Source organism: Chenopodium quinoa, unplaced genomic scaffold (assembly GCF_001683475.1).
Source record: "Chenopodium quinoa cultivar QQ74 unplaced genomic scaffold, ASM168347v1, whole genome shotgun sequence".
Classification (NCBI taxonomy): Eukaryota; Viridiplantae; Streptophyta; class Magnoliopsida; order Caryophyllales; family Amaranthaceae; genus Chenopodium; species Chenopodium quinoa.
This window is the reverse complement of record NW_018743199.1, coordinates 3,149,192-3,176,031: the sequence shown is the minus strand read 5'-3', so window position 1 is coordinate 3,176,031 and position 26,840 is coordinate 3,149,192. Positions and strand designations below refer to the sequence as shown.

At 34.2% G+C, this 26,840-nt stretch overlaps 6 protein-coding genes across 6 annotated transcripts; 3 read left to right on the top strand and 3 right to left on the bottom strand.

Moving 5' to 3' along the window:
• Positions 1–699: 699 nt before the first annotated feature.
• Positions 700–5,011, top strand: LOC110733532 (ribosome biogenesis protein NOP53-like). The gene is made up of 12 exons (XM_021913596.1): positions 700–1,145; positions 1,718–1,890; positions 1,974–2,022; positions 2,119–2,144; positions 2,780–2,860; positions 2,949–3,059; positions 3,162–3,250; positions 3,636–3,755; positions 3,858–3,980; positions 4,229–4,295; positions 4,408–4,487; positions 4,585–5,011. The coding sequence occupies exons 1-12, from the start codon at positions 986–988 to the stop codon at positions 4,589–4,591; spliced, it is 1,086 nt and encodes a 361-aa protein (XP_021769288.1). The 5' UTR covers positions 700–985; the 3' UTR covers positions 4,592–5,011.
• Positions 5,012–5,422: 411 nt separating this feature from the next.
• LOC110733266 (protein LURP-one-related 14-like) lies at positions 5,423–6,624 on the top strand. Its single transcript, XM_021913282.1, has 3 exons — positions 5,423–5,719; positions 5,870–5,999; positions 6,341–6,624. Exons 1-2 carry the CDS (start codon positions 5,462–5,464, stop codon positions 5,984–5,986), a joined length of 375 nt encoding a protein of 124 aa, XP_021768974.1. The 5' UTR covers positions 5,423–5,461; the 3' UTR covers positions 5,987–5,999; positions 6,341–6,624.
• Positions 6,625–9,080: 2,456 nt separating this feature from the next.
• On the top strand, positions 9,081–13,134 carry LOC110733531. Its single transcript, XM_021913595.1, has 6 exons — positions 9,081–9,495; positions 9,601–9,667; positions 9,773–9,889; positions 10,049–10,147; positions 10,892–11,017; positions 12,653–13,134. The coding sequence occupies exons 1-6, from the start codon at positions 9,466–9,468 to the stop codon at positions 12,778–12,780; spliced, it is 567 nt and encodes a 188-aa protein (XP_021769287.1). The 5' UTR covers positions 9,081–9,465; the 3' UTR covers positions 12,781–13,134.
• A 968-nt stretch (positions 13,135–14,102) lies between these two features.
• LOC110733530 (40S ribosomal protein S21-like) lies at positions 14,103–15,728 on the bottom strand. The gene is made up of 4 exons (XM_021913594.1): positions 15,627–15,728; positions 14,724–14,814; positions 14,490–14,622; positions 14,103–14,397 (listed from the first exon to the last, which is right to left on the bottom strand). The coding sequence occupies exons 2-4, from the start codon at positions 14,771–14,773 to the stop codon at positions 14,335–14,337; spliced, it is 246 nt and encodes an 81-aa protein (XP_021769286.1). The 5' UTR covers positions 14,774–14,814; positions 15,627–15,728; the 3' UTR covers positions 14,103–14,334.
• Positions 15,729–16,730: 1,002 nt separating this feature from the next.
• LOC110733529 (amino acid transporter AVT6C-like) lies at positions 16,731–20,520 on the bottom strand. Its single transcript, XM_021913593.1, has 5 exons — positions 19,844–20,520; positions 18,667–18,819; positions 18,294–18,497; positions 17,320–17,776; positions 16,731–17,235 (listed from the first exon to the last, which is right to left on the bottom strand). Exons 1-5 carry the CDS (start codon positions 20,229–20,231, stop codon positions 17,115–17,117), a joined length of 1,323 nt encoding a protein of 440 aa, XP_021769285.1. The 5' UTR covers positions 20,232–20,520; the 3' UTR covers positions 16,731–17,114.
• A 1,753-nt stretch (positions 20,521–22,273) lies between these two features.
• LOC110733528 (amino acid transporter AVT6C-like) lies at positions 22,274–26,574 on the bottom strand. The gene is made up of 5 exons (XM_021913592.1): positions 25,807–26,574; positions 24,470–24,622; positions 24,138–24,341; positions 23,259–23,727; positions 22,274–23,171 (listed from the first exon to the last, which is right to left on the bottom strand). The coding sequence occupies exons 1-5, from the start codon at positions 26,195–26,197 to the stop codon at positions 23,045–23,047; spliced, it is 1,344 nt and encodes a 447-aa protein (XP_021769284.1). The 5' UTR covers positions 26,198–26,574; the 3' UTR covers positions 22,274–23,044.
• Positions 26,575–26,840: the final 266 nt, after the last annotated feature.

Here is a 26,840-nt window from a genome sequence, read left to right as displayed (position 1 = left end):
TTTGTGTTTGGTAACTACTTTATTTGAGCAAAATTAGTGTATTAACTATTAAATAAGCTAATTCAAGGTGTTTGTGGAAAACTTATTTAAAGAGCTTCTTCTACTAAATAAGCTATTTTTCAATAATTCCTTTAAGGAGTTTTTCAGTTAGCTTATTCAATTCTTATGACAAAATGACACTTATATCCCCATTTAATTAAAAATACTATGGCCCTGTTTGGGAGAAAGCTGAAGCTGATTGAGTTAGCTGATTTTGACTATCTGATTTTATTAACTGATTTGACTAACTTATTGTATTAACTGATTATATAAAAGTGTTTGGTAAATAGCTGATAGTTTAAAGGTGATTGAGAATAAACTAATTGTGAGGTAGGTAGTTTAGATAGGATTTTAAATTAAATGAGGTTATAAATGTCATTTCACAATAATTAATGAATATGCTAATTGAAAAAGCTCCTAAAATGAGCTTTTTCAAAAAGAGCTTATTTAGTGGAATAAGCTCTTTCAATAAGCTTACTACCAAGCGTCCAAGCACTTGTATTAGCTTGTTTGACTAGTCAATCAGCTAAAGTTAGTCAAATAAGCTAATATACCCCCAATAAGCTTACTACCAAACAGGGCCTATATGAATTATCTACCCACAATTAGCTTATTGGTCATTTCACATAATCAATCAGCTACTAAACACTTTTCTACAGTGAACTAATAAAATAAGTTAGTCAAATCATTTGCTCCGTAATACAATCAGCTAATACAATCAGATTCAACTTTCAGTTTTTTCCCAAACACGACCTAAGTTTTTTTTAACGCAACCCCAATAAAAAAAAAGTAATCACATAAATATCCTACACCGTAAACGCTAAAAAGGAAGCAAGGAAACCTGAACCAAAAAACCACTCTTCAACTTCATCTGTCCGCCTCCATTACTCGCAGAAACACCCAAACACACAGAACATCAGCAGCGAGGAGAGAGAAAAAACCAACAATGGGGAAGAAGAGAGCGAAGAAGGTGAAGAAAGCATGGCGCAATATCAGCTCTGAAGAATTCGAGGATTTCACCGAGAAAACTACTCGTGACGCTAATTCCGGCGGTTCTCTTGCTTCTGCTCCCAGTGATTCTCTCTTTGTTCTTGATAAATCCACTGGTATATCTCTTTCTCTATCTTCCGTCTAATTATGTTCTTGATTTTAATTTAATTTCATTGTTTTTTGCATTCAATTTGAGTTAAGGGTTTAATTTTGCATATGGGTTTATGTGTTAAATGAGAATTTTTTCAAATTAAAGCTATTATACTTCGATATATGAACATTTAGTTGATTTGAAGGATTCAATTTGATGATTGTTGTGAATTTGATTTTGATTATGGGTATTTTTGTTTAATTCCATTATTGTTTAATATATTTAAAATTAAAGCTTGTATACTTTGTTATGTGAGAATTTGAGGGATTAGTAAGAGTCTAGTAGGCTCTGGATTATCGGGTGAGGTACCCGAGTGTGACCTAGACCTGTATGTTTTGTCACAAATTTTGTTGTAGTAGAATCAAAATATTACCTTAAGCAAATTTTTGTACTAGTGACTGTAGAAGCAAAAAATCATAGACGATGTATGAATTAGGAATTTTTGTGAGGTACCCTAGGTTAAGGAATTTATTTTGGGTGTGGGTACAGTTTTTACATGAATTAATTGAAGAAAGTTGGGGTTTTTGAATGATTTAGATGTACCGGTGAAGCGTAAAATTGAGAAGAAGAGGGAGAAAGTACTGCGTTTCGAGAGTATACTGCAGAGGAATCAATTTGTTAAACCTGTGGAGTCATCTATTCTCAAGGATTCCAAGAAGAAAAGGAAAACAGTTGATTTGGCTAAGTCTCAGGATTCTTCCAAAGATAAAGTGTGTATTTTTAACATCAGCAACTAGCTATGTTGAGTGTTAAGACAATGTATCAAGTGTAACATGTGCTTTTGTTTTTTCAGGATAAAAAAGGCCCTGAATCTGGCAAATTTGATATATGGGATGCTCAAAGTAATATTTACTATCTTCGTTATCTTGAGTTTCCAGATGATCCTGTTGCTAACTTTATCATGTGATTTACAAGTTGTCTTTCTTGCATTTTTGCAGGTACATTAAATATCAAGGGCAAGAAGGTATGTTGATGACTAGCTATTCATTTTCTTTTGTTTGAAATTTTGAGAGTATATTTGTATCTACATTGGTGGTGTTTAATTTTTTTTCTTTTTGTTTTATCATTTGCATTAGGTACAGAAAGCAATTCATACTCGATATTCTACTAGTAGAAAGAACATATTCATCATCCAATCATCTTTTTTTAATCAATCATCATTAGTAAAATATTTGATATCTTAGAAACACATGTCATTGGCTGCAAATTAGGTGTACAAAACTTGGTATTTGGATACTTTAATGTTTCTGCTTCTTTTTTATTTGATTGTCATTTTGAATAGAATTGTGCTAATCTAATCATCTAATGATTCACTCCTTCGCTTATTGTGCTTCCTATTCTTAAGTATGTAGACATTTGATTATTTATTTCCCATTAAAAGGTGCTTACATTGTTACACATGTTATGTGAAGTATTTGGCTTGTCAAATTTGGATACCTTTTCTGTTGATCTTTGGGTCAAGGTCTCTTATGAGATCCCTTGATTTTTAGATATATATTTGATGCACAGAGTCTATTACTTGATTCTTTTTATATCTGGCTGCGTATGATCTAGCTCCCTTGTCTGACTGGTGAACATTATGAATTGTTTGATTTACAGAAAGGTAAACCTTCACAAATTCCAGCAGTTGAAGTTGAGCCTCAAGGATGCTCTTTTAATCCAGAGGATGAGAGTCACAAGGTTATTAGTTATTACCCAATATCTCTAATTGTCTTTCGATTTTAATTACATCAAACATTTACTTAATTTTAATCGATGAGCATTTCAGGACTCCTTGGCACAAGCTGTTGCAGAAGAGATGAAGAAAATTTATAAAAAGGAGCTGGAGCCTGAGCCAATTCCTTTAACTGTTCCTGGAGAACCAGTCACTGAAGATGATGTAAGTTTCTTATTCATTTTAGCCGGCCTGGTTTGAGCCTTGTGCCATTTGTAATTGTCTTGTGAAGCAACAGAAGATCCTGACAATAGTAACATTTATCAGAAATATTTTCTGGAAGTCGACAATGAAGATGATGAGGAAATGGACGAGGAAAATCAAACTGAAGATGGGAATATCGAAGATGAAAAAAGGTAAATTTTGCATTTGTTTTATAAGTAGAAGACTTGTACTCTTATATATGTGTGCCATAACTAAGAAATTATGTTGGACTCAGAGTTGCTGCTTCTGAAATATTTGGCAATATCTTTTGTGCTTGGCCCCCTTCCCTCTTTGTAACAAGTCAAAGTTGTTGCTTAATCTGTACAGCCTTTTATTCAAAGTTTGAGTTTTGTTTGGCTAGAAGATCCATCTGTTGATTTTCCATGCTCGTATCTTTTTGGTTGCAATTTTTTATCTTCTTTATTTTCTGTAAATGCTATCTTCTCTATGTAGACAATTTTGTTCTGGTGTATTTGACCTTGGTTAGATGTAAGGTTGACCTGGGAGCTCATGTAGCTTAGAAAAATAATGCTGCAGGAAACCTAAAGAAAAACGGATTACAACTGTTGAGAAAAACAAAAGAATTAGACGGAAGGAACAGGAAAAGGCCTCAGCAGAAGCCAAGAAGATTGAAGAGCTTTCAAAGGAAATTGACAGGTATGTTTTACTCATCTGGGGCAATGAAGTAGTCCTTCTATAAAAAAAAAAAAAAATAGAATAAAAACGGTGGTCATTTCTTTATTTGTTTCCTTCTTGCAGCATACCGGATTTACTTAAGGAAATAGCTGAAGAGGACGAAGAAAAGCAAAAGAGACATCTCCGTCGTATGGTAGCAAAAGAAGAAAGGCTAAAATCAGGCCCTCCACGCTTGGGAAAACGAAAGTATGTGGTACCTGATGGTCTGATTTCATGTTGAATTATTGTTAAATGTGCGCTCCTCCCCCCCCCCCCCTTTCGTCTGTACACGGAAAGTCGAAATCTATTATTAAATGTGATTTATCTTCCATAATAAACGAAAGCACCCCCTGGACCCGACCTTATCCTGGACTGAATGACACCACCAGAATGCTCCTGAGCCAAACTACTGGTTTTCCACCTCTACTTCTAATGCCAATGAATGTTGCTTTCAGGTTTGAGCCTGCCCCGACTCAGGTTCTCCTGACTGAAGAAATTACTGGATCCCTCCGCAAGCTGAAGGTTTGTTGCTTATAAAATCAACTTCCCTTCTGTGATGGATATATGTCTGGTCACTTGTTTGATAATTTCAGTATATTCCCTAATTCTTGATTTGTGTTTCTGTTTTGCTAAGGCTTGTTATACTTTAGCAAGGGATAGGTTTAAGAGTCTAGAGAAGAGAGGAATACTTGTCCCATCAATGAAGAGGAACAGGTTAGCTTGAGTTCAGAGTAGTAGATGTGCTGGTGTTTTCTACAGCAGTCACAAATTCCAAATTCTCACCTTTTTTTCATTTCACTTTTTTTTTCAGGAAATAGTGGTTTTCAAAGCTGCTGATTTCTCAAGAGGGCAAGGCTTGTATAAGATCATTTGCTGACAAGATTAAATTAAAAGTAGCCTGAGCTGTTGACAAAATCCTACACAAATTTTGATCGGTCTATTTTGTAGTTAATGGGATTTCCCCATTTTTTTCCAGTTTTTTGCTTTTAGTTCTTTGTTGAGAGGTTTTGCTAGCCAAATCTGTAGGTAGTAAGGAAGATATAGTCCTCCCCAAAACAAATGGGGAGTGTACACTGTAATTCCAATTCATGGATCATGATATTTATTACTATATGTTATAGAAGGCCTAGTTATGTGAGTATTAGTTTTGCCTGTAAACTTGAATTTTCTCCTTTTCCTGTGTATTCTGTATTTCGAATTTGACAAGCACACAAGATGAAGGCAATAATAAACAACAACGAAATGTGTAATTTTAAAGTACTCTGTACTCTGCGATAAACTAGAAAAAGATCGTATATGATGTACCACTAAACAGGCAACATGTAGGATGTACAACTAAGTAGGTGGCTGCAGGTGTAACCACTGCATCACCACTCATCCAAGAGAGCACAAGGATACCTGTGTTGTGAGCTCAGACCGCCCTCGGATGTTGATCATAATGGCACAAGTGGCCAGCATCACAAATGTAATTGTTCAACAATAGTATGCATTCCTATATTTGCAACAATGGACAAAGGCAAATAACATGCTGATCGTTTATTGTCCTACAAACTCTCTTTTCCTCTCCTCTAATTATGCAATTCTACTTCAATTGTGTTCTGCTTTTATTAAATAACTTGGTTTTTCCATTTTACAAAAACTGAAAAAAGGATTGAATGCAGTTAAATTTTTGACAAATTTCTAAAGCAATGGCGGATGATCCCCAAGTAGAAGACGATAAACCGGAATCAAAAGTAGCAATCATCGATGAAAACTACTGCACCCAAAAATCCCAAGAATTTATAGTTCTAAAGAAAATGACTAAATTTCAAACCAATGCTGTTTTCCAAGTTTTTGATGTTGATCAAAATCTTCTCCTACAAGCTGATGGTCTCAATTGGTTGCTTCATAGGACATTCCTAATGAAAGACTCTCATGATTCTCCTATTGTCACACTTCGTGAAGCGGTAATCATACAATATACCCTATTATAGCACACATACACGATCAAGGACTAGACGTGTGAACGTTTATGTTTATCAATGCACAACTTTTATACCTATCTTTGCCTCTTTTGCAATAGTCTATAACTTTGGTGTTGATGTTATGTTATGTAGCGTATTACGGATAAACGTCGATGGGATGTATATGAAGGAGAAAGCACAGATGCACCGGATCACATGTTCAAAGTGCAAAGAACGAGCGCATTTCAAGTTAATGTACCAAGGCAGTAGAATTATCGCCCGAGTAAGTCGCCCGGATTACTAATTTCTTAAGTTCGATCTTTATACTTGATAGTTGTATAAGATAATTGAACCGTCTTTATTACGTGATGTAAAAAGAAATGGAGAGCATAATCATTGTATGAACGGTTAGAATGCATAATAAGAATAGGTTGGGGATTTAAGAATTAGTATAAGTTTTTATGCTAAATCTATTGAACTACGGTTGAAATTTGAAAATAATAGAGAGAATTCCGATAAATGGGTAGATTACTTTCTAGGTATTAAGATTCTTTTGAAACAAAGGCAAGACGCGGTAATTACTTATGATTAAGGGTAGTAATTTGTGCAAACATTATTTTACAGGTTGAACATAGAAATACATGGAAGAACTTTCTTCATGGAAAAGACGTGTTGAAGGTTGAAGTTATTGAAGGTATAGATTACGCATTTGTTATGTCTGTACTTATAATCATGGGTAACGCCATTTAATAGTACTTACTCCCTATTGCTGTACACTTGTACATATCATGCTCCAAATTAGAAAACTTAATTATACTTTACTTCTCCATTCTGAAAGTTGATTTTTTACATTTTAATTTTGTGGGAGCAAAACTAATTTGTAAAAAAATTGTGGGGATCTTTTTTAATTTTCTAGTGTAAATTCATTTTGTCAACACTTCATTGGTTCTTGTACTACTCTTCTGTAAAGAAATTTATTTAAAAAGAAATGAGGCTAATTTTATTTTTATTTTAGATTTTTGTTCCATTAAAATATTTGATGCAATATTATTTACGAATTATTTATTTAGAGTAATGAAATATAAAATCTTTAGGGCAGTGAATAAAATTTTTAAAAGTTTAATAATTTCATTTTTAACTTCTTTTCTTATACTTCCTCTGTTTTTTTTTATTATTGCACCATAAGGGTTTGGTACAAATATTTTGGTAGTGGAAAAAAGTGAGAGAGAGAAAGGTAAAAATACAAAATTGCCCATGTGACATATTGATAAACTAAAAAGTAAGTGTGAAAAAGTAAGGGTATGTTGGGTATTTGTAGTGTGAACACAAATAATTTTTTTCCTAAAGAGGAAATGGTGCAATATTTGTGAAACTTCCTAAAAAGGCAAGTGGTGCAATTATAAAATAACGGAGGAAGTATACCATGTTAATTATAAGATTTAATATTTTCATTTTTAACTTCTTTTCTTATATGCCATGTTAATTATAAGATTGAAATTATATTAACATTCAATAAAGTGAAAGGAAGTCTATGAAAAGTTTTCGTCACTTGGATGTTGATATGCTAATTATAAGATTGTGGTTGATATAATGATATCCTTGGGGCTTGGACAGAAAAGAAGAAAACTTACTTGAAATGGCTAGATTTCTCAAAGAACACATGCAAAGAGGAGTTAAGCTAAAATACGGTCCTTCAACTTTAGTATTTGTAGCATTTTGGTCCCTCATCTTTCAAACGAAGCAAATTGGTCCCTCAACCACCCATAACTTACTTTTCCGGTGGAAAAAAGATGAGTCACCAAAGTTTAAGGACCAAAGTGCCCATGTGGCAAAAAAAAATAATAATATTTTTTTAAAAGGGAATCTTTTAATTTACATTATTTTTTTTCCATCAACATTAATATTTTGGTTATGATTTGCATTAATCAAACTATAGAATTTCCAAAAAAAAAAATTTAAAAAAACTATAGGATTTTCCACCTTTTCTCACCCCACATCACCAACACAAACACATAACCCCATTTCCACCCGTCTGCAGCTTCACCACCGTCATTAATCAACCACGCAACCCAAACCTCCGGTTCGGCTGAACTATATTGTGCATGAGCTTGTACAAAATTAATTAAATCAGGAGGCCAAGATTAAAAGATGGTGATTGATGATGATCGTTAATGAGGTGCAAAGTAGGGGATTGTTTCTCCATTAGAGCAACCAAACCGAAAGAGAAGAAGAGAGGGCCGACCCTTTTTTTTTCTTTTCCTATTTCTTTAATTCGAATTATTTAATTTTTTTTGAAAGAAAGTCAAAGTATTTAATTTTTTAAGTCATATTTAATTTTCTTCTTTAATTCTCTAAGTCATATTTTTTAAAAAAAATAGTCATTTAATTTTTTTAAAAAAGCAAAAAAATTGGGTATGTTTTCTTTCATTTTAATCAAAGTTTGTACATAATAAATAATAAATATTAATTAGTAGCTGACAAAAAAAAATGATTTGTAATCCCTAAACAAATGCTAACTAGGATAAGTCCCTTAACTTTTGCTTAGTTGGCAGTACACATCCCCAAACTTTGCTGACTCAAAAGTTCCTCCACCAGAAATGGTGAGACAAGGGTGGTAGAGGGACCAATTTGCCTCATTTGAAAGATGAGGGACCAAATATACAACTAATGCCATAGTTCAGGGATTGTATTTTAGCTTATCTCCATGCAAAGAGTTTGTTAAACTATGCACTTCATACAAGATATCAATCAATATAAGAGATTTGCTAACTTGAATTTAAATAAATTGTCAATTTAAAACAACACAAAATTTCCCTCACCAAATTACCCAATTTCAACTAAAAACAACTAAAATCGAGTAAATTTAATTTACAAAACTAATTAAATATAGATGGTAAAATGAAATATAAACTCAAAATTTATTGACTAGGCAAAACCAAAGGTTAACCGATCAGTTGGTCAGCCTGACATTGAGGTCATACGGTCATGCCAACGAATAGGTCAAACATGAAACGGTTAAAATGCGACATGATTGTATTGTATCATGGTTGAACAAACCTATGAGTACTAAAATTGGCATGACTACGAAAATCTCGTGTTGTATCATACTCTCACACCACTCGACTCACAAGTCACGAGCCAATATGGGTTTGATTGGGGCAGAACCGCAGAACAAACTCGCATCGGATCATGTCGTGCTTCGACCCATTACCAACCAAATATTGTCGTGCATCGAAAATTGTTTTAATCAAATTCCCATGTTTGGTTGAATAAATGACATAAAAATCTAAAGGAAAGGAAGGGAAGTGGGAGGAAAGTCTCTTAACAAAATTTTGGCTTTCCTTTCCTCCCAAAATCGGAGGAATTTGACTGAAAAGAGAAAAATTAAAGTAATTTCCTTTCTCTTCCCTTCATTTCCTATTCATCAACCAAATATTAGAAAATAAAATCACCTTCCTTTCCCTTCTTTTCCTTTCTTTTCCCTTTCCATCCTTTCTCTTCTTTTCCTTTACTAATATTGAACCAAACAAAGCCTAAGGCGAATGACCCAAAAACTCCAAAAGAACCTTCCCATTTTTTCTCCTCAAAATCGAAGTCGATATCTATAAAGACCCGACCTTAATTTTGTGCCCAAACTTGAGTGTTGGAAGATCACTTAATTTGAGAAATACCCAGAAACATTCTGAAATTAAGTATCTTTGTTAAACACCCATTAACAAGATCAAATAATCCTCCATTGTTCAATCCCAATGCGTGGTTTAGCGGCTCAGATTTATACTGTGAGTTTTTATTTCATAAATTTAATTTCTGGGATTATTTCAATATTCAACCTATTTGCTCATTAATTAAGCTTGTATTAATCATCAGTTTTATTCTGTTTTAAGTATTTTTGCAGAATTAGACCAGGAAATGTACAATCTAATGGCAACTCTACATTTCTCAGAACAAAAGGTTGAACTTGTTGCCTTTTTTTTTTTCTGTGATTATTACTAATTGAATTGAATTGGATTTAGGTTATTTAGTTAATTAATTGATTAAGGTTGCTTGTGATTTTAGGATTTTCAGAAGAATTAACTCTTGAAGAAGATGCTGAAAGAAAAATTGGATGGGTGCTTAAGCTTATATTTGCTGGCACTGCTACTGCTGTTGGTTACCATCTTTTCCCTTACATGGGTAATTTTTGGTTTTTACCTTCTATCTATCATTTTATATCTGGGATTTTTGTGTATAAGAAGAAAGAACTGAACTTTTGCATAATGTAGCGGGTTAATTTGTTGTTGTTGTTATATTTATTACTGATTTCTTGTGTTTTTGTTCAATTGTCTTGTGCAGGAGATAATTTGATACAACAATCTGTGTCACTTTTGCAAGTAAAAGATCCCTTATTTAAGAGAATGGGTGCATCTAGGATTGCTCGTTTCGCTGTTGACGGTATTATTCATTGTCCTTAAATTGTGTTGCTTTTGTTTTCTTGTGAATTAGATTTTTTGGTGTAGTTTTTGACTTGTTATGTTGGAGCTATGAGGTAGGGGAGCATTTGCTCAACAAGTGTATTAGACTATTAGGGCGTTCTTATTTATTGTGGAAATGAGGACATTAGACATTCATCATGTGTTTCATCTTTAAATATGCATATTAAGCCCATATTCAGTTTCCCTTTTTTTTTTTTAGAAAAGGATCATCTTGCAAAGGCAAATGTGCATACTCCTGAGCTACATAATGTGTCCACCTTCATGATTATGTTATATCACTTATATGCATCTTGCATCTCACTTGCCAGCCATCACTTGGAACTTTTATTTGTAACCAAGCAAGTACTTTGGATCAATTTGCATGAAACACTTCAATTTTTAAGAATATGCAGGGTTGCAAGATTTTGTTAATGTGGATGCAAAAACCTGTTAATTCATGCTGTATGTGGGTGATTATTATTGGTGATCAACAATGCTAGTGTGCTACCGCTTATAATACCCCTTTGCCATTGACAAAATGATGGGCTCTATAACTGCATTATGGAAGCCAATGCAACAAGATGTAGTTTTTATTAATTTTCTCTCTATTTTTATTGATGTTTCTGTGCATTTCCTTTGAGCTTTCCTCCCTGAAGTGCATTTCAAAGAGTGTAAAAAGGATGAGTCTTTTTGTATTTTATCATGTGGCCAACATGTGTTGTAGATGAAAGGAGGCTGAAGATTCTAGAGATGGGTGGAGCTGAAGAGCTTGTGAAAATGCTGGACACTGCTAAAGATGACCGAACTAGAAAAGAAGCACTTAAAGCACTTTCCGCTCTTTCAGCTTCAGGTACGATTCAATTATTTGTTGTTGCAATTTTTTTTACTTAATGCTCTCAAAAGATGGTTTCTGTTGGGTCTTTAACCCTGCTGGACATTACAGAATATTGATATTACTGAGTTCAGAAAGGAATCCCCTTCTGTGATTTTATCTATTTTTTGGGGGTAAATTTGGGCTTGATTAAAAGATGTCACATTTTATATGATAATAGTAGGTAATTTACCATGTCACCATTCTTATATGTTATTTCACACTCGATATGAGCAGATATCTTCAATGAAGGATGAATTATTAAGCGTTCTGTGGTTCTGAGGACTTAAAATTTACATTATTCTGATAAACAAGATAATAGGGTTTCTACATATTGCACTTCAGAAGATAGATTGACAAGCCTCTACTTACACCTTACTAATAAGAATGATATTGTCCACGAAATCTGAAGCTTCTTCAGAAGTATCAGGTTGATCATATAGTTAAATTTAAGTACTGAAATAAGGTTCTGATGTGCAATGAGAGATTACTGCTGCAGACTAGGTCATAGGCTGAGAGAATCGATGAGAAATAATACAATAGTCATTCCGAGCCACCAAACTTGCAAATACAGTTATTAGTTCACGAATTTCAAGGTGGCTTCAGGGACAACAAACAACTGACCTCACCTTGCATTTATTTTTAAAGAAAGATAACCTCTGTAATGTATAGGATTTGAATGGTGAAAAAAGGTACGGATATCTGTGAATATCTTCCTTTCTCCATCACATTGAGAAGAACTCCTTTCGCTAGCACAATATAGAATTTTCTTCCAACGTTTTTAAATGGATAATTTATGTATAATTCAAGCATCCTTGTGACTTTTTGCCTTTTGTTTTCTTATATTTCTATGTCACTTGTTAGGACTATATGGTACAAGTTCTCTCTGTACAGCCTTTTTCAGGTAGGAATTGTAGACTTGGGGAGACTGAGCATGATCTTGTTTTATTGGAAATTCCTTAGTGAAATCATCTTTGTTTTGCAAAGGAAACTTCCAAGGGTAATTTTTTATTTTATTTTATTTTATTTTATTTTTTATTTATGATTTACATGACATGAACATGTATACAAAAAAAATGATCATGAGGGTCTAGTGGGTAACTGGGTATAAGATTAGGAGTGTAGATTTGTTATTCATGGGATGGAAGCCAAAGCTACATCAGCTTTCAAGAAGGCAGTTTAAATTGGGAGTTTTTGGTGTGAATGTGACTTGTGACCTCATCCACTTGTGGGAAGTGGTGGTATATGCTTAATGTACCTCTCTTCTACAGAATTCAGTTTTCCCGTATCTTAAAACCAAGAGATTGGACTCCTCTACTTATTCCAGTGATATATGGTTGGGATAGAAATACAATGCTTTATTGAGTTTCTCACATTGATCCAAGTGCTCTGGTTAAGTTCCCTGGTTGAAGGAAGTAGATAATTCAGTCAGTAAATATTTTAGAGTCAAATTCTAGGAGGTGATGAAGATTAATGCCTAGTCGTTTTGTGCTATAATAGTAGTGATTGACATGGGAATTTTGTTTATTATCCTGAAAATGTTACAGATCTCCTTTAGTTTTGGACTTAAAATTGATATTTCACTCCATGTATTAACAACATTGGTTTCTGCAGATGAAGCTGCTGCTGCGTTACACCAAGCTGGAGCAATTTCAGTGATCAGGTCGGTTCCAGACCCTGCTAAGGATCAAGACATCACCACTTACAAGTCAAGTTTACTGAAAAAGTTTGAAGATTTGTGATACAACTGAAAATTTTGGCTTTTAACTAATATTTTCATCTTGAGGGTATACATTTACAGATGCAGCATGATTAATTACGACTCTTTTGAAGACTAGAATCAGATGTGCTGCCCTTTCAGCAACAGGTGCAGGTGCAGCATGTTTTATGTTCTTTTTAATGTATTTGTGCAAGGAGGTTTGCTGAGTTTAGTGCCCTGTAAAACTGTGTCAATTCCTGATAATTTCAATATGTGATTCATACTTCATGGAGTGTGACCCATTTTTAGAGTTATGATCTTGATTGGCACTGGTCTATTTAATTAATGTAATTGTTGATCAAATAATTGTCTCACTTTACTTGTTCATTTCTTAATATATTACCCTTTTTCTTTTACTACCCTAACCTTTTTTTTACTACCCTAACCTGAACAAACTCAACGAAACCCAAATTCTTCTTACAGAAAACGTTTTTTTTCCAAATTGTCAGATACTCCAACGTGAGTACCTTTTCGCTTTTATTTGCACTTGAATCCTTTTCCAAGCATCCTGCCTCCATTTCTCTTAAATCGTGCATAGGCTTGCACTTGATTCCTATGACCATTGTGATTGAATCCAAAGCATTCCGTAGGACCCATGTGATTGAGTCCACGGATGATTTACAAAAATATAGCTTTTAAAAAACTTATTTTCAGTTTTGCGTTGGAATAAAACTTATTTACGAAAACATAATCCATAAGTAGCGGTTTTACTTTGAAAAATAAAGACAAAAATAAACTTATCCGAGCCTACGTGGACAGTAGTTCTTTCATTGCCTTTTCCAAGAAACAATATTAGATACTCCCTCAACAATGGTTCAGTGCTTGAACTTGAATCCCTAGCCTTTGTGCTGGAACCTTCTCCAAAGGATAGGACCTCAATACACTATTCCTGACCTCCAACCGCTCAACTCACTACCCTCAACGATGAACAACAATGTATAGTCCTCTCTCTCCAATAACTTCAGAAATCTCAATCAAAATTATCACTGCCTTTACAGTACTAAGATACTCAAATCAGACCTTGAATGTAAATGTAGATGGGTTTCAATTTAAGGGTCTGTTCTCATTGACTGAACTGTGCTGAAATGAATATTTTATAAGAGAACGAGAACAAACCCTAAGGTTTGTTACACCAGAGTTTACACTCTGTAGATAACTGAAATCAAAATACTTCAATTCAACACAAGGGAAGTAGTTTGATCCAACTACAAATGGTTTCAATTGGATGCCAGCAATACTGCTCAGAAATAGCAAACCAGAACATGGAAAAGAAACCAAAATACTTCAAAAAGATTTTGCACAAAATAGAGGGAAGACAGCAAATTAATCATATTAGCTGATGATATACCATCAAATCCATATTATAACCAAAGAACTAACATTCAATTCAACTAAAAACAAACTCTAAACTCCAAAGAGTAAAAATACAAAATTGAGTTCTTAAATCTTTTTTTGATTCATAACATCAGCAATCGAACTTCCACATCCTTCCTGGTTAATACTACCCAGGAACACTAACTGAGATAATTTGAACTCCTTACTGGCCACTTTGAGCCTTCTTCTTCTGCCAAAGGCGATCAAGGGCACTGTCGGCATCACCCTGCAAAAAAAGATAAATCCCAAGTAAGCTACCCAGTTCAGACGGCTATTTGCAAGAAAGAATTAAAGAGAGAACAGGTAAACATTCCAGACCTGAGCACGGACGAAACCAGAAAGAGCAAAGGTGGTGGCACTGCCAGTGTAAATACCCCTGTCATCTAAGTGACCAACATTGATTTGGACTGAAGCATGGTCCTTGGAATAGATCAACCTGTTAGTGGCCGAACTGAAATAACACGAGACCCAGAAAAGATGTCAATTATCCAGTTAACCTTAGACAATACAAATGACAATCTAATCCCATTGTCAAAAAACTTATAAGCATACCATTTCCTGGGAATGTAAAGATCGATAATCTCTCCCTCGTCGTTTTGCATCTTTGCTTAGTTTGTAGGTGATAACACAACAATGCAAATACCTAATTTAAACAATAAAGAAGACTTATCAAAACACGCTCCAAGAAGCAATTCTCGGCAAATGCAACAACTAAAATCACGCTATACGTTCAATCAATTAGGGACGACAACCGATGACCGATCAACCTAAACATATACCATGCTCCATGGATATAGCATGAACCAACATTAAAGCTCAAATTACTTGAAACAAAAAATGCAGCTTTATTATTATATACTTCGTAATCAATAAGTTGCAAGCTTATACTAATAGATTATTAAAATCAAATCAATTCAAATCGTCCAAACAGAAACCACATAACATATATTCATCAAGGGTTTCAACTAACAGCTTGATTATCAAGCCATTATATTAATTTTAGAATGGAAGTAACATTAAATTCTGGTTGAAACACCAAATAAAATTCATTAATTGGAATATATTACAACTAGTTCAAACACTCAATCCATTAATCCCAATAAAATTGATCAACACCCGCAAATTATAACAAAAACCCCACATCCCACATCGTATTCTTCATTTCTAATTCAAAGCAACAAATTCAAACAATTTCATAGTTTATTACCTAGAAGAATATCGAAAAAATAAGGGCTTTTCTACAATTTTCAAGGAATCTCAAAAAATAAAAATAAATTTAAATCAACACGAACAACAACAACAACAACAACAACAACAACCAAAAAAGGCATGAATGTAGAATCAAACATGAAATTGAGAAGTACAATTGAAAAGCAAAGATCAAACCAATTCAGAAATTTAAAAGAAAAAAGACTGTACAATGAAGGAAGCATAGGAGAGAGAAGAGAGAGAAACCTGAAAAGGAAGCAGAGGAGAGAGACGGCGCAGAGTAAATGATAGGTGAAGAAGACGAAGAAGGGGAAGTGTGAAGGGATTATAAGACCTTGGGAAAAACCCTAACTTCTTATTAATGGGCCAATTTATGGGCCTTCAATTAAACCTACGACTTTTTTGTTATGGGCTTTATTGGGCTATTCATCACTGCATTGCAATGTTATTGATCCTGAAAGTCAACCATCCTAGACGCTGAGAAATGTACTCGAACTGTTTAAAATTACTACCTTCGTCCCCGAAAGATTACTCATTTGGCCTAATTTTAGTCCCAATCAGAATAACCCATTTGCATTAAAACACCCACTAATTTGCAGCAATATTTGTGCAAAATTAGCTTTCCCATCTAAAATTTTGATTTTTCATGTAATTTTATTACTTTCTCTCTCTATTTTTTTACAAACCTCATGTAAATTTATCTTTTCAATGTACTTTTACTTATTTTTATTTAACTTTCTTAATACCCGCATAATCAACCCAAATGAGTCATTCTTTCGGGGACGGAGGGAGTAATAAATTATCACATGTAATAAAAATCATACTCGATTAGAAGTCACCCACACCCTACATGAGCGCAAATGTTACTCAGAAATTATAAAATGTTACCTAAAACTTGGTGGTATATACTAAGCGTATCGAAAAGTCTTTGATTGACAATGGATTAAAAAGTTTTCTTAATGCGGACTGATTGAACCGGAAAACTTCTCACTTGCGCGCATGATTAGTTCTGAACAACGTGATTTACTCCTATGCATTTGTCATAGGAGAGTCAATATTCTATAATGGCGGTAGATTAAAGGTTACGCAAATTTTAAATTATGATTTACACATGTTTTCATTTGCAGTAAATAATTTCCGGCTATACGAATATTATTATACTCTTGCCATTTGGATGAAATTCGTAGCTCTCGTTTGCAATTTACATATTTTTATATTGATAGAGTTGGAGACCTTGGAGGTATTATGGTTTTTTGGTAGGTCTATTCAATAAAATGAAAATTAGAAATATGGGTAGCTTCTTTGATTTAAGAATAAACATTATTCGTCAAAAAAGAATAAATATTACATTTTCTCAATCATAAATAGTTATTCTTTCTAAATAAAAAGTACTCAAAATTAAGATTTCACTCCATGAATGTAAGTTGAAATCCATATATGTATAAAAATTTACATTAGATTGCAAAAACCTCTGACCCTATTTCTATCTGCAGATGACCAACTCTCCAACACAGTTACATACACATACCACCAGTCCATGATACAAAGACATCATTCCAAGTTGGAACAAGGCCATGTATTTACTCATTTACTTCACATCTACACATGAATAGCTCATGGTGCTAAAATCAACCGCATTCCCACTCAATTTACAGACACTATAATCATATAATATACCAAAAATACTCGCGATGAATATAATCGAGCCAGAAAATCATGATTAAGAGGGTAATTCTAAGACTTGCTTCCGTTGAAAATATTTGTTGCAATAGAAATCGTGCTGGTAACTACTGCCAAAGTCAACATTATCAAGGCAACAACTTTATCTCTTGTTGAAGATATACCGCGGACATCTCTGCCATGAGAAAACGGATTTCATTAGCAATGACAATTTGTATCCATATATAACTAAAAAGAAGTAAAAGCCAGAGTAGTATACCTTAGAGTGATGGCAGCAGGGAAAATGAATGCTATTGAGATGATGGTAGTTGAACCAACATACTGAAAGAATATCCATATATCCGGGATGGCAATAGCAGCCAAGTATGATAAGCCTAATAGTACTAGAGTGAGAGACACGAATCTGAAGTTGTCATTAGCCAAAACTAGCTTCTTAGGGAACAGGAGTTCATCTATGTTGCCCCTCAGAGAGAAGTTCAGCAGAGGATATACTAGCACAAGGTGAAAAGCATAGCTCAACCGTACCACATCATTCAAGAAAGGACTTGCAGAAGACCTGTCAAAGTTTACAAGTATGTCGGAAGCAATTGACTCCCCAAACAGAAGGTACCCGAAGAAGCCAACAGAGAAGTAGATGACAACACAAAGTATGAGAGAAATTCTTGTTGCTGTTGTCATCTTAGACGGCTTGCCAAGTTCTGAACTAATTGGATGAACTACAAAGGAAAACAATTACATATTTCAGATGCACTCTTTATATCAAAATATGATTTCATTTACCTTTAACTCATAGTAATTAGTATCAAGAAAATTTAATAAAAAATGTTCTGAAAGTGAGCACTGAGCAGCTTGTGCTGAACTGAGAAATTTTCCCAGCAACACAGTTTTGCATATTTTTTTCAGTTTTGAGGTAAAAAATGAAAAAAAAAAAAAAAAAAAAAAAAAAAAAAAAAAAAAAAATTGTAACAGGAAAATTAAAGGTCTATACATAGTTTTAGTGCAAAGATTAGAGAAACACCTTCCCTTCTTTTCTTTTCTCAAGGCAGTTAAGAAAGCTTTAGTTTATATATTTCCATGTAAAAAGGTTCCTTTGGACTAGAGAACAAAATTATGTAAAAGGTGGTAAATAAACTACTCATAGTTCGGATTAGATTGCACATACCACTACTACTATATTATGTCCGAATTCACTTAATAGTTAATACTATTATAGTGGAAATTTATATTACTCACCATTGAAGTGAAATGTGAATGCTGTAACAATTACTGGGACAGCAGTGAAGAGGTTGAAGAATGAGGAATGACCATCCAATTCAGGAAACAATCTAGGCTTTTGAACATTTCCTTGAAAGAGCGCAGAGATGGCCATCACGAAGCTGATGAAAACAAACACCACAGCTAGGAGAACAGCCACTGCAGAGGAAAACCTCAAGGATTCTGCTTGCAAAGAAAAAATGGAAATTCAGCTCACACTTAGACCAAATTTGATATGATCACGCCTGAGTAACGTTTAACTAGGACTTTATCAGTTGTTTTTCAGGAAAGCATCTATTGCAGCATAAAGTAAATTATATAAGTAGTACGAATAAACTGAGTTTGAGCTTACCAACACGCCGGAAAAGTGCTAAAGGGAGAAGAATGAATGTGACAATGAAGAAAAGGGCATAAGGCCGAGCATTCCACCAATGAGAGCCAAACCATTCTTGTAAAACACCCAAATGAATGGAATCTCCATTCTCACTTCCAGAGAAAACATCGCCTGCAGAATTAAAAAGCACTAGGATATTAAGCACAGTTGTAAGTGTTCATCATGGAAAACATCATCATATATATGTAAGCCAAGAATATATGAATATTGAATATCTAACACAAAAAAAGAAATAAGCTTATGACACATTGTTACAACTTACAACTTAAGAGTAATCACCTAATCAGATTGTTCTGTACACCTCATAGACAGTCCAGATTTGTCCCTAATAGAGTAAAATTCTAATTCAACCAGCTTGAATTTGATCTTTTGATGTTAATTTAAGCTAGAAGTTAACTGACTATGCCAATTCTAGCATAAAGAGAGAGGCAGAGAGAGTCCAATAAAACAATCAATCGAATACAGAAACAGTCTCTCAAAAGCACATAAATTTGCAAGAATTGGCATAAATTGCACAACATAAAAGGGATGTATGGATGTGGCACTTTATCTGCCTAAGTTGTTTGATCAAAGTTCAGCTATTTCAAGAAGACAGTACAGTAAATGATCAGATTCAGGTTCATTTCGGGTCAGATTCTAGTTGGTCAAACCTAATGATGATTATTAGAACCGTAAACACTAGCATCATATATTCATATCTACTCAACATATTTGTTATCGAACACGTACAAAACATTTTAAGGTCGGCCTAGGGATTGTGAGCTCGATCAACTATCTACACTTACACGAGTATATCACTTGCATCGGCTCTATGCCTCTATCAAGTATCCACACGACTATGTAGACTAACACGAGTATATTACTTTATCACTCGATTCACTTCATTAGTACTCACACATCACGACTATGTACTAATCCACACATCACGACTATGTACATAGTTACATACTAGAACTTTTTTCAATTATAGTGAGACTTTTGCTAGACTTTTCATCTAATTTAAAATCTCTATCACCAAAATAAATAATTAAAACACTAAATCCAAAACGATTAAAAAACAAATCAAACTACATGTATCAATGCAAAACATCAACAAAAATGCTAAATATATTTAAATAAATTAAAAAAAAGTCACCTAAAATAATAAGATAAACGATCAAGCAGCCCCAATTTGAAATGATGACACAAAGCTTAACAAGCAAAGATCCAACCCAACCAAAAGACTCCCTCATAACACCACCGTACGTCGCCGGTTCGCCGGGAAAATTCACCGAACCACCGGAGTAAGTAAACCGAAGCAAAAAGTTGACAGACAAATCCGACAACAATGCGACGGTAACAATCAGAAAAAACGCCGGAATAACTCCGAGAACCTTCAATGTCGCCGGAATTGACATAATTCCGGCACCGATAATGCTCGTCGACACATTAAACACGGCGCCAGAAATCGACGCTTCAGTGTCGGTTCGTTTTTCGGCGACGCATTTCGTCGGAAGTAGTGGAGCTCCGGCGTCGGAAATCATTTTACCGGCGAAGTGGTGGAATTACGAAATTGCCCCGCGCGTTTTTTAGGTGGTTGGTTTTGTTGTGGTGTGAGAATTGTTGAGGGTTTTAAAAGAGATGAAAATAGAAAGGGTGAGAGTGGTATTTATGGTAATTTTGGTGAAGGGGCATGTACCTGGACGTCACATGGGGGACAAAATCAGATATTGATGTGAGTAGAAAGGATGTACTTGGACGTGGTAATGGCCCATGTGAAACACGACGATTTCTTTACAATTATTGAAGAGATGGATGTTGGAATTAGTCTTAAATGAGAGTAGTGAATAGTAGAGTAAATGAAATTCGATTTCAGGTCTTGGGTATCAAATTTGAGATTTTGATCTTGTTCGGTAAAGTAAAATAGTAAATAGTTTTTAGCTGTTGAATATGCCATTGTTAATGGAAAGTAGTTGTGGCTTGTTTTTTTCGTTTGAAAAGAATGCTGGAATACGTTATTAATGAAAAGTTTAACTAAACTTCAACCCTCACGATTTTTTGATTTAATATTTACAGTCTTACTTGGTATGATTCAAACCCCTAGGATATGAGATAATTAAAAACCCTACTACGGAGGTTTTAATAAATTTACTGAATACATGTATTATTGCTCTAACAATAAATGTATTGATTGCATATATTATTGCCCTAAAGATAAATTGTGAGCTTGTGACATTCATATCTTCTGGATAGGAACCCTACTATGCTACCCTATCTGAGAATTCTCACTAAATCAAGGTTGATGCATTCTGATAAGTTTTGGCTATGTGTTATAGTGGTACATACCTTATTTATAGATTTTATTACTTGTATTACTTATTTTGATTAGAATCTGATCAAATTAAATAAGATTATGAGACCAAATTGTATCATATTTCATACTTAATTGAATTTTGTAGATTAAAATGATTAATGATTTAAACAATACACCAAAAAGAAAATAGTCCAAAGAAAGAAAAATAAACTTTTGCATTTTATAAGTAGACGAGAATTAATCACGAATTTGTAATGCAGGCACCATCCCTAAAAACTTCAACCAACATACATTTTTTTTTTGAAGGAATACTCGTTAATTCATTACGAGGCAAAGTGCAAGTACTACATTTTTTTTTTTTGAATAGTACTACATAAAATATATGAACTAGTGAGTAGCCCGGGCGTTGCCCCATTGGTACTTTTGTAATCATGCAATTTTTTTTTTTTTGGTTCCCCTTTTTTTAAGGATTTGAAATCTGAAATTCACATTATTGAACTTTTTTTTTTCAATGATTAATTAACGTGGTTTATACTTATATGCATTTCTTTTTTCCATCTCTATAGCATTTTTGATAATGAGCTAAGATGGTTAAATACTCAACTTTGTTATAAGTGGCTGGGTGTTCAAATCCCTTTATCCTTATATTTTTATTAACGCTTTTTAATATAATACAGAATAAAGCTTCCATTTGATTATTAAAATCAACCTATTCATTTTCACTCTAATACTCTATCTGATTTTATTTTATTTTTTTAAAAAAAAAATTAACAGAATAAACACAAAAACTTTACTAATAGAAAATAGAAAAAACGTGAAAAAGGGGTTTTGTAAAAAAAACAAAACAATTTTAAATCAAGTTAAATGGCCCTTTATGTTGACTACTTAAACCTATCGTAAGGTCCCAACACAAAGATAATGCATCGATGTTTTTTTTTTTTTTTTTTTTGTGAATCTGGACCCAGCTACATCATGCGAAACTTAGCCCGATTTTTCTGGGCCAACTCGCTGGGTCCATACCTGATTACTTGCTTTAGAACAATCTACAAACATAATCGAGTATTAGCAATTTAGCAGTAAGGTCATGTGGGACACTTGACACAGACAAGCAGACAACATTGCCCTTGCCAACCAAGCACATATTGACATATTGTAGCCTAGTAAACGGGCCGTTAACTCGCTAAGTACAATAATCTTTATCGTTTTTTGTTTACAATTTTCTGAATTAACATCTAAGTAAGAGGTATGACTAAATTTCTTTTTTTTTTTTTCTTTTTTTTTTTACGGAGTATAACTTATATTGATTTTACCCTTTCTAACTCTAAAAGCTGAAAACAAGAAATTTACAACGATGTGGTGTAGAGCCTAAGTTTTACGAGTATTTCTAACATGACTACATGAATTAATACCATGCAAGATCAGTAACAAACAGAATGACTGCATAAACTAAAATCACTGGTTCAGGAGCCAAAGAGATTGAGCTACTGATACAATACAATTTACAATTGAGCATTTTGTAAAGAAAGTAACAACATAGATCTTACAAACTACAGGTCTAAAGGATCCCTTGCACTTTGGACCGAGGATCCGATGCTGCAATCGCTACCACTTTGACATGTTCATTCACAGGTTTGACAAATTCCATTCAGCCACAATATAAAAAAACAAGCGCCTTCCCTTCACCTTAAAGTTTCACTGACAAGTATGAGAACTCCAACAATCAATTCAGTATGCTAAGAAGCTTCAACCAAAGAGACTCAGACCAGCTCTCTCTTGTTGGTACTTGGTACAGATAAATGTGGTTCAGAAAAGAATATTTACATTTTACAGGAAGAATATACATTGGTTAAATCAACCACCACAAGAAAATGTGTCAATTCAGGAAAATCCAGGCGCGGAAGATTAATGAAGCCTGACGAATAAGAGAGACGGATAAACTGACCAGTGTGATCACCAGATCAGCAAACTTCAGCTAGAACTGAAGTGCACAAATCACGATCAACTATAAAACCTGCTAAAATGTGGGTGACTGCGAGAAAACAGTTAGGCTGTACTCCCCGAAGGAGTGGACAAATTGGTCCACATAGCAATTGTGCTGGTAAATAGCGCAGCAAGTACAAGCAAGACTGCGACCACCTTGTCCCATGATGTAGAGATCCCATGAATATCCCTGCCAATAATTACCGTCAAATCCTTTGCCAACTAACATATTAACAAGCATCTGAACAGCACCAAATTAAAATTTGCTAAAAAGTACCTTAGAATGATAGAGGATGGAAATATGAGTATGAGGAAAACAACAGTTGTTGAACCCAGTATCTGGAAGCAGTACCATATGCTTGGTATGGCGATTGCAACTAGATAAGCAAGGACAAGTGTTATAGACGTGAGGCATATGAATCTTGGTGTGTCTTTGGCTAAGTCAGGCTTGTCCGGAAAGAAGAGCTCGTCTAAATTGGCTCTCAGACAGAAATTTATCAAAGGAAACACCAGCATGAGATGAACTGCATAGCTTAATCGAACAATGGCATTGATTAATAAACCGATCATAGTACCATGACCAATCTGATCGAAGTTCACCAGCATGTCTGCATCAATAGAATCCCCAAATAATAGATAGCCGAAGAACCCGATACAGAAATAAAAGAGAGCGCATATGACAAGTGATATCCTGATAGCCAATCTCATGTCTGAAGGTTCTCCAAGCTCTGCCCTTATAGGATGAACTGCAAAATATAGTAAATTCAAATGAATATCAATGCTGACTTGCTGAGAACAGCTACATGCACAGATGCACTGGTACAGATTTATGCTTTTTTAAAAATAAAAATCAAAAATAGTAAATTGTTGTGTGAAGAAAACATGGACACGGCCTCAAGTTGATTATTATCATTTCACATGTCTATCAGTTTCTTTAAATTACTCCAAATTTCAATGTACACCTACAATTTAACCAGCAGCATACAACTCTATTCTGCCTAACTTATTCCAGTACCATATCGAACAATAAGATATCAAGAATTCAAAACTAGAAAAGGAAAGAAAGAAAAGGAGGAAAACCCAATAGGTACAATATTAGCAACCCGAGAAGCAATAAGAAACTAACAGCTGATAGCATAGTGTTCAGCACCCTTACCATTGAGTTGATATCCAAAAGCAGTCATAAAAACTGGGATGGTGGTAAAAAGACTGAGGATTGAGCCTTGACGGGAAAAATCAGGCACTAGTTTCAGGTTTTGTGTTTTTCCTTCCAACATTGCTTCTATTGCCAATATTGAGGATATGACAACAAACACTAAGGCAAGGAGAATTGCCAATAATGAAGTGTACCTAAGTGAATCTGAACAGAAAAATAAGGACAAGGTAAGAAGTTGAAATAAAACAGCAGAATTCCAAACAATAATGACACAAGCAATATCCATTAGCCACAGGGAATATTAATTTTACAGGACTGTCTGAAGTACTGACCTACACGACGAAACAACACCAGAGGAAGGATAACAAGAAGCACCACAAAGAGAATTGCAAAGGCACGCGAAGTCCACCAATAAAACCCAAACCATTCCTGTAGTAGTCCAGTGTGGATGGTGCTCCCGGAATGGGTTCCAGAAAGCACGTCCCCTGAAAGGAAATAAAAGGTAGTTAGTCCCATGTAAAACCGTAAAGTTACAGGATTCTGATCAATCGGATAGATTCTACCGTTTCAGGTTATGATAGCTAATGAGGCTAAGCACAAAAATATCATTGGTTAAAGACCTAGAGGCTAGAGCAGATTTTTGTTATACAGTTGCATGAAAATTTACAAAAACATATCATTAGCAATTTCGCATGAATAATTATAACTTTCATTTTCAACTCTATTAAGTGTTTCAGAAGTTGAAAACTCTTAAAGACTAGTTTGAGGTGTCTCCTTGCCACATGTTTCTAAGGTCCATGACAATAAATAGATTAGGAGTTTAGGACTCTAAGACCACCAATGTTAAGTAACAATCATACAGAGACAGGCATGTACCTTTCTTAGAATAATTAGTGGACAAATTGCAGTTTAGTGCCCATTAACCATCAATAATTAGACCAGTTGCAGGAAACCAACTACAAATTATACTTTCACCCTCAAAGTTTAGATCAGATTATGAAGCTGTTATTATGCCAATTTATTTTTCAGACAGGCACTACATGACCACACATACATGCAGGGCTAATATTGAAGCATTATTACAAGAATTATACTCCATATATATATACAAACAAGACAGCCAATCAACAAATTACATTGTATCATTTTATTGGTCCACAACGAGTCCATATTAGCAGTATATCAATATCATATTGTACGCGTTTCAAGTGTCAAACATTGCTAATTTATGAAGCAAAAGTTGATGGTTACCAATACGAGCGCATACAACATACTCTCAGAAGATACCCTCAAATTCTTACATCTATGGTCACACTCGGGGTAAAATAAAGAGTCCGGTAACATGGGGTCGTAACATATAGGCCACCCAACACCCTTAGATTCTTCCAGTTATGGTCCCATTCAAGTATATGAGGTAAAATAAAGAACCCGGTAACACGAGGTCAGGGTTATAAGCTTATAACGTATAGGACTATAGGAGACCCTCAAATACTTGGTCTGATTTCCCAATAGCCATCTTAAATTCTTAATAGTTATCCAAAAGCTCATCAATATGAATCCACATATTCAAAGTTTCAAACAATCACCAAATACACAAATAATATGAAAATTAAATATCCATTTTATATTAAAAAAATAAAATAGAGATTAAGAACAAAAACCAACTTACCAATAATAATGAGATAGATGATAAGACACCCAAAACTAGTAATCATAACACAAATTTGCAAAGCAAGTGAACCAACTCTACCAAAAGACTCCCCCATCAATCCAGCATAAGTAGTTGACTTTCCAGAATGAGTATACCTTAACATATATTCTCCAGTAATATCTCCCATAATTGCAACAATTACAAGAACAATCAAAGCTGGAAAAACACCCAGAACCTTAAAAGTTGCAGGAATTGACATAATTCCAGCCCCAATCATAGTAGTTGATATATTGAATACTGCACTTGTTAAACTTGCCCCTTTTCCTCCTGAATCTTCTTCATCATCCAATTTCTCCAGTAAAGGGATTTCAATTCTTGATTCTGTTTCTCTTTCTTCTTTTCCCTTCATTTTCTGGGTTTTTTTTTGGTGGGGTTTGAAGATTTGAAGCTAAGTTTTGTGATGTTGCCCTTTTTCAAGCTAGATTTTGTGCCTGCGTATATGATTGAGAAAGAGTGAGAAAAATAAGAATATAAATAGAGAGAGTTGGCTTGAGAAAGTTGGCTTTCTTTTTAGATCTTGTAAAAATGGATAAAACCCAGTCTAGCACACGGCTATCCTTATAGAATTTGATATTTTTGGTCATTGAAAGCGGTATGTGCAGTGGTACTATAGGTCCTAATGAGTGTATTGTATACAATATTACAATGTGATTCAATCTTATATTATCTGTATAGTTGTGGATTCGTTATAGGAGTTGTGGATTTGTTATATGACTTTACATGCGGAGTACACAATTTATGTACGTAATAATTTGACTTTTATATTATTTATTGGTGTATCTGAACTAAATTTATTTTAACTTATTGACCAACTCAATTCTAGTACTCCGTATAAAATAAGTGGAATAATGTGATAGATTAAGGTTTTAAAAGACAAGATATTTGGTGAGTATTGACTATGACCCTATTTTGTTTGGGATAATGTCAAATTAAACGAAAGTTCATTGAACTTTAAATACTACTATTACTTTGTAAATAGTTTATTTTCATTG

What these genes read in the sequence shown, in the direction of transcription:
- LOC110733532 (XM_021913596.1), top strand. Translation starts at nt 986, where the DNA reads ATGGGGAAGAAGAGAGCGAAGAAGGTGAAGAAAGCATGGCGCAATATC. An exon ending in AGGATTCTTCCAAAGATAAA is followed by an intron (nt 1,891 to 1,973) that starts GTGTGTATTTTT and finishes TTGTTTTTTCAG; the next exon opens with GATAAAAAAGGCCCTGAATC. An exon ending in GATCCCTCCGCAAGCTGAAG is followed by an intron (nt 4,296 to 4,407) that starts GTTTGTTGCTTA and finishes TGTTTTGCTAAG; the next exon opens with GCTTGTTATACTTTAGCAAG.
- LOC110733266 (XM_021913282.1), top strand. Translation starts at nt 5,462, where the DNA reads ATGGCGGATGATCCCCAAGTAGAAGACGATAAACCGGAATCAAAAGTA. An exon ending in TTGTCACACTTCGTGAAGCG is followed by an intron (nt 5,720 to 5,869) that starts GTAATCATACAA and finishes TATGTTATGTAG; the next exon opens with CGTATTACGGATAAACGTCG.
- LOC110733531 (XM_021913595.1), top strand. Translation starts at nt 9,466, where the DNA reads ATGCGTGGTTTAGCGGCTCAGATTTATACT. An exon ending in TAGCGGCTCAGATTTATACT is followed by an intron (nt 9,496 to 9,600) that starts GTGAGTTTTTAT and finishes TTCTGTTTTAAG; the next exon opens with TATTTTTGCAGAATTAGACC. An exon ending in CCATCTTTTCCCTTACATGG is followed by an intron (nt 9,890 to 10,048) that starts GTAATTTTTGGT and finishes TGTCTTGTGCAG; the next exon opens with GAGATAATTTGATACAACAA.
- LOC110733530 (XM_021913594.1), bottom strand. Translation starts at nt 14,773, where the DNA reads ATGCAAAACGACGAGGGAGAGATTATCGATCTTTACATTCCCAGGAAA. An exon ending in CTTTACATTCCCAGGAAATG is followed by an intron (nt 14,623 to 14,723) that starts GTATGCTTATAA and finishes GTGTTATTTCAG; the next exon opens with TTCGGCCACTAACAGGTTGA. An exon ending in CTGGTTTCGTCCGTGCTCAG is followed by an intron (nt 14,398 to 14,489) that starts GTCTGGAATGTT and finishes CTTTTTTTGCAG; the next exon opens with GGTGATGCCGACAGTGCCCT.
- LOC110733529 (XM_021913593.1), bottom strand. Translation starts at nt 20,231, where the DNA reads ATGATTTCCGACGCCGGAGCTCCACTACTTCCGACGAAATGCGTCGCC. An exon ending in CGTTTATCTTATTATTTTAG is followed by an intron (nt 18,820 to 19,843) that starts GTGACTTTTTTT and finishes TTAATTCTGCAG; the next exon opens with GCGATGTTTTCTCTGGAAGT. An exon ending in AGCACTTTTCCGGCGTGTTG is followed by an intron (nt 18,498 to 18,666) that starts GTAAGCTCAAAC and finishes CTTTGCAAGCAG; the next exon opens with AATCCTTGAGGTTTTCCTCT.
- LOC110733528 (XM_021913592.1), bottom strand. Translation starts at nt 26,197, where the DNA reads ATGAAGGGAAAAGAAGAAAGAGAAACAGAATCAAGAATTGAAATCCCT. An exon ending in GGTGTTGTTTCGTCGTGTAG is followed by an intron (nt 24,342 to 24,469) that starts GTCAGTACTTCA and finishes TTTTCTGTTCAG; the next exon opens with ATTCACTTAGGTACACTTCA. An exon ending in CCATCCTCTATCATTCTAAG is followed by an intron (nt 23,172 to 23,258) that starts GTACTTTTTAGC and finishes AATTATTGGCAG; the next exon opens with GGATATTCATGGGATCTCTA.